Consider the following 4,592-nt stretch of genomic DNA (forward strand, 5'->3'; position numbering starts at 1 on the left):
TATATATATATATATGTATATATATATACAGATAAGGAGAGACAGATAGATAGACAGTCAGAGTGACAGATAGGCAGATAGTTATAGTTTTGTGCACGTGTGTGTGTGTGTGCGTGTGTTTTTGTATAGGTGAAAATATTCGTTAAATATACCATTTCAATAATTAAGGTTTGTATTTAATATACAGTTGTGTTATTGAATCAGTTTATGTTTGGTTTGCATTTTATTGTTTCGCGTATTGAATCCGCGTTAAGGATTGCTGGCTACCAATCTTTATTGGTTAATGTTCTTTAACTAATCTATACGTTTACAGTTCTAGATTGATTGTGTCTATGATTATAATTTTTTTTCCGTTCTATGCATCGGCAACGTGTGTTTTTGACTATGTTCACTGAATTCTGTTCAGTACTTTTAGTTCGCTAGTTCGTTCTAGAGTTCTTGGGGTGGCAATATCCGTTTTGATTAAATTTCTGTCTTTTTATATTCTTTCGGTGCTTCGTAGCTAAAGGTAAATAAAGATTTATGCTTAAGAATTTATGTTTATATTTGTAACAATGAACAGTTAGAAACATATTGGATGTATTCTGCTGTTTCGCCTTTGCTTTTGGTTCATTAATTCTAGGCAGTGTTTATGTTTTTCAACGCTGTTGACACTGCTGGATATAATGGTACTGGCCAGGTGTCAAAACCGTTATGATATCCGCTAGGTAGCTGATGTGGTGTATAGGTGTCATGTGCTTATATTTTGTGTTATCACGGTTCTGAGTTCTTTCATTGAAATTCTAGTTCTTATACTAATGAACTTGTTTTGGAGTTCTTAGTTTCTTGGTTTATGGTACTTTTGTTGTATATACCATACCATTTATTGATATTGCGTGATTGTCCTTCATAGAGGTTCAAAATACTTGTTTAAGGGGTTACTGGTTCATGGAGGTTTTGTTACATATATATTGTATGTTTTGTCTTTTTGTTTTTGTTTTTCTTTTCTTCCAAGCCTCGTTTCTGTCATCCATATTAATCTTTTTGGGATTATTAATTATTTCTGCATCATTAGAACCAATATCTCATATAAATTATAAACTTCTCCTTGGAAGATTTTATTTGGAATATAGATTGTCTAATTTGTCAGCAGACGTTATATGTTGAGTGACAACCCTCTGTTGTTCCTTTATCCACCTGTATCAACTTTTATCATCCTACCGTCATTGATAATGTTCTTCCTTCATGTCGCCCCTTTGTCCATCTATATCAATTTTTATTTATCTTACGACCACACGTAATGGACATCGTCGTTGGTTCCAGATTACATAAAGTGAAGCTCGCCTTCCATAATCTACCTTGATGCAGCCCAGATGCCCCCACTAACTTCTAGTATTTCATTCTATCCACCAGCATCAACACCCACCAAGAAAAATTCCCTCTAGTCATTTTCCTGTTAAGATTGATCTCCCTTTTTCACATTACCCGAAATTATTGGAACATTTTAGACATTTACCTTTACTAGACCTGTTATATATAACAACCTAGTCTCCTCAAAATCACACACAACTACAAAAGAAAGAAAGCCACATTGAATAATGTGTGTGTGTTCATAGTTGTACCAAGCAGATGGTCCCGGCGATATAACAACCTTTATTTATGTTAATTTAACCAATTCTGATCTTTCTTTCTGAGAATTTTCGCTCGGGTGTCTACTAAATTTTTTCTTTTCATTATCTTTTCCATTTTTAATTTCTTTTTAATTCTTCTTCCATACTTTTTTTATTCACTAAATAACTTTTCATTCAAATTATTTTTAGTCTACAACTTTCTAATTCATTGGAATTTTGCCATCGCATGCTGCAATCATTTTTCTTTCTTCTTTCATTTTATTATTTCTTCTCGCTGTTTTCTTCCCAATTTTATTTCTCTTTTTCTTTTCAATCTTCTTATTATGAATCCTCTTCATATGTCGCATCATTATATCTAGTTTTGATTTGTTTTTAACTTTTTTCAAACAAGTGCTTGTAATTATATCTTTTCCTTTTCAAATGTTTTTAATAAAAATGATTAGATTTAATGGCAAAGTTCTTCAATCATTAATCGGTCTGTTGCATCTGTGAAGAAGTAAAAGTTGTTAAAAGCTGCCAGAAAGTCGAGATCGGTGCACTGAACACCTTACACTATCGGCTCCATTTCTCTCCACAGTTCGTGTTCGCTTCTCATTCTAAATACTAAAAATATATACGGCCAACCCATTCCTTCTTTAAATCCCATAATACTCTAAGTCACGTGCTCCGCACTATGACAAAAGGGACAATTTCCTTTCAGCGATTTGGACCCATGTTGTCCGTTTACAGCCATCATAGAATTGCTATGATAACCATTTCACATAAATGCATGAACATCACGAAATCCTGTTTGTTGTTTATGTTATCAGTGCTGTTGTCTTTGCTGTTTTTCTCTATTGTACAATTATAATTGTTGATTTTGTTGTCATTGACAACAGTATGTCGCTGCTGCTGCTGCTGCTGCTGCTGCTGCTGCTGCTGCTATTGTTGTTGTTGTTGTTGTTGTTGTTGTTGTTGTTGTTTAGCCCTACATCTGTCCTTCTCAAAGGTTTCCAGCCGAGACCATCCTGTCTTTCTGTATATCAAACAACATTGATCATTTATTTATTTAAGACATTCGTGGGAGGGAGAACTAACTTCTGTTTCTAGCGCGTCGGGTGACTTCGTAGAGACTCCCTCGTTCACTGCTGCTGCTGTTGATTTTCCAAGGTTTGGCGTCAATTTTAACCCCATCGTTTCCTTTTTTTTTTTTTCTTTTTCTTTTAAGCATAAAATTGTTTTCCTTTATATTTCTTATTTTATTTATTTCGAAATTTATCCTATTGTATTCCATTTTTTGTTGTTACCCTAGCAACCGGGATGCCTACGTCTGTTGCTATCGCCTTGACAGGAATTGTCTGCACATTATACACAGCCATTGTAAGTACCATTAAGCAAGTCTCCATGGAAACACTGATCGAGCAAATTCACTTCTATTTCTTATTTTCTTTCTTTCTTTTTTTGTTCCTTTTCAAATTTTTATCTTTGTTCTTTTATTAATTCTTTATATTTTTTATTGTTGTTTATTGCTTATTGATTTATAAAATTTTTAATGCACCCCAAAAAAAAAAACATGACATTGATATCTAACACTGGGGCAGTATCTGGCACGGAGGGGAAAATACGATCATTTAAGTCGACCCCAATACAAAATAGGGACATATTTTATCGCTCCTAGAAATATGAAAGTTGACTGAGGCAGAATTTGAACCCAGAAGATCAAGGTACTCGCTTTAATACAATAGAGTCAATCATTCTACCGTGTCAGTCATCAAAGCATCATGCCAGTTTCCAGACAATTTGATTGCATCTAATATTAAATATACTGCCACTAATGACATTCACTTCACTGTAACTACTACTACTACTACTTCTACTACTACTATTGCTGCTGCTGCTGCTGCTGCTGCTACACAAAGATGGTGCTGCGTGAAGTTCATTTTTTAACTGATGATCGATGTTACGTAAAACTCCAGATACAAGAACGGAATTCAGTTTAAATAATATAAATGTGTGTATGTGTGTATGTGTGTGTGTATGGCTGCGTCGTTGCCCGTTGGCAGCAGCATATCTTCTATCTAACACCTCTAAAACAATTTTTTAAAAAATTAATACATTTTGTTGTTGTTTTTGTTGTAGGGTGGTTTACGTGCCGTTATTTGGACCGATGTATTCCAGATTATCGTGATGATCACATCATTAATCGTTACCGTTGTGATTGGGATACAAAACGCCGGAGGAACGAGCGAAGTTTCCAGAATAATATCGGAAGGAGATCGATGGCCATATTTTGAGTGAGTATCGATTCTTGAAATACAACTAAATTTTAATGAGGCTTGGAAGACCGGTCGCTGTTGGTTTGGTCCCTAAGAATACGCTATCGGCTGCTGTATGAAATGTTTAATCTGAGATGTTGTGCTTATTGTTGTTCGATGGCATAGTTAATGCAATATATTTAAGATATGGAAGGATCCAGTGAGTTAATCAGGGCTAGAAGTCTCATTAACGACATCAATTAACGAAATACCGATGAAGAAATCCAGTGAATCCGTGAAGGGGCTCTTTTCTCTATTTGAACAAGACATTCTTCCATTGAATATTTTTCTTGAGTTGTTGTTGTTGTCGTTGTTGCTACTGTTGCTCTTGTTTAACCACAGGTCAGCCAAAATCAAGTGGAACCATGATTGCATTAGTTTCAAAAATGACCACACCATCTATTTCTTAAGATATTAGCATATCTAAAGCAAATTATCCGAGGCTGACTTTATTTGATAGTATAGAATTTTAGATAGATTTTTGTTGCTATTTCTAGCAGGTCTAGTGACTCCAAACAAGCTCCCGCTTTAGTTCCATTCTATGCTGACCGCTAATATTGTCTTTTTAAAACGAGTGAAAACGGGGACTTCTTTTTTATTCTTATTTCGATAAAAATGTAAATACTTCCTTACTTTTTTCCATAATAAAGTCCTCAAAGCACTTTCTTGTTTTTGTTTACATATATAT

General features: G+C 34.5%; 1 protein-coding gene across 1 annotated transcript in view; it reads left to right on the forward strand.

The window, feature by feature from the left end:
• LOC106869958 (sodium-dependent multivitamin transporter) overlaps positions 1-4,592 on the forward strand; it is a 96,045-nt gene that overhangs the window by 64,431 nt on the left and 27,022 nt on the right. The window contains exons 4-5 of the mRNA XM_052978349.1: positions 2,902-2,969; positions 3,729-3,883. Of these exons, the coding sequence (XP_052834309.1) occupies positions 2,902-2,969; positions 3,729-3,883 (223 nt within the window). The remainder of the gene's footprint in view (positions 1-2,901; positions 2,970-3,728; positions 3,884-4,592) is intronic.

The sequence above is a fragment of the Octopus bimaculoides genome, chromosome 1, assembly GCF_001194135.2.
Source record: "Octopus bimaculoides isolate UCB-OBI-ISO-001 chromosome 1, ASM119413v2, whole genome shotgun sequence".
In the NCBI taxonomy this organism is placed as follows: Eukaryota; Metazoa; Mollusca; class Cephalopoda; order Octopoda; family Octopodidae; genus Octopus; species Octopus bimaculoides.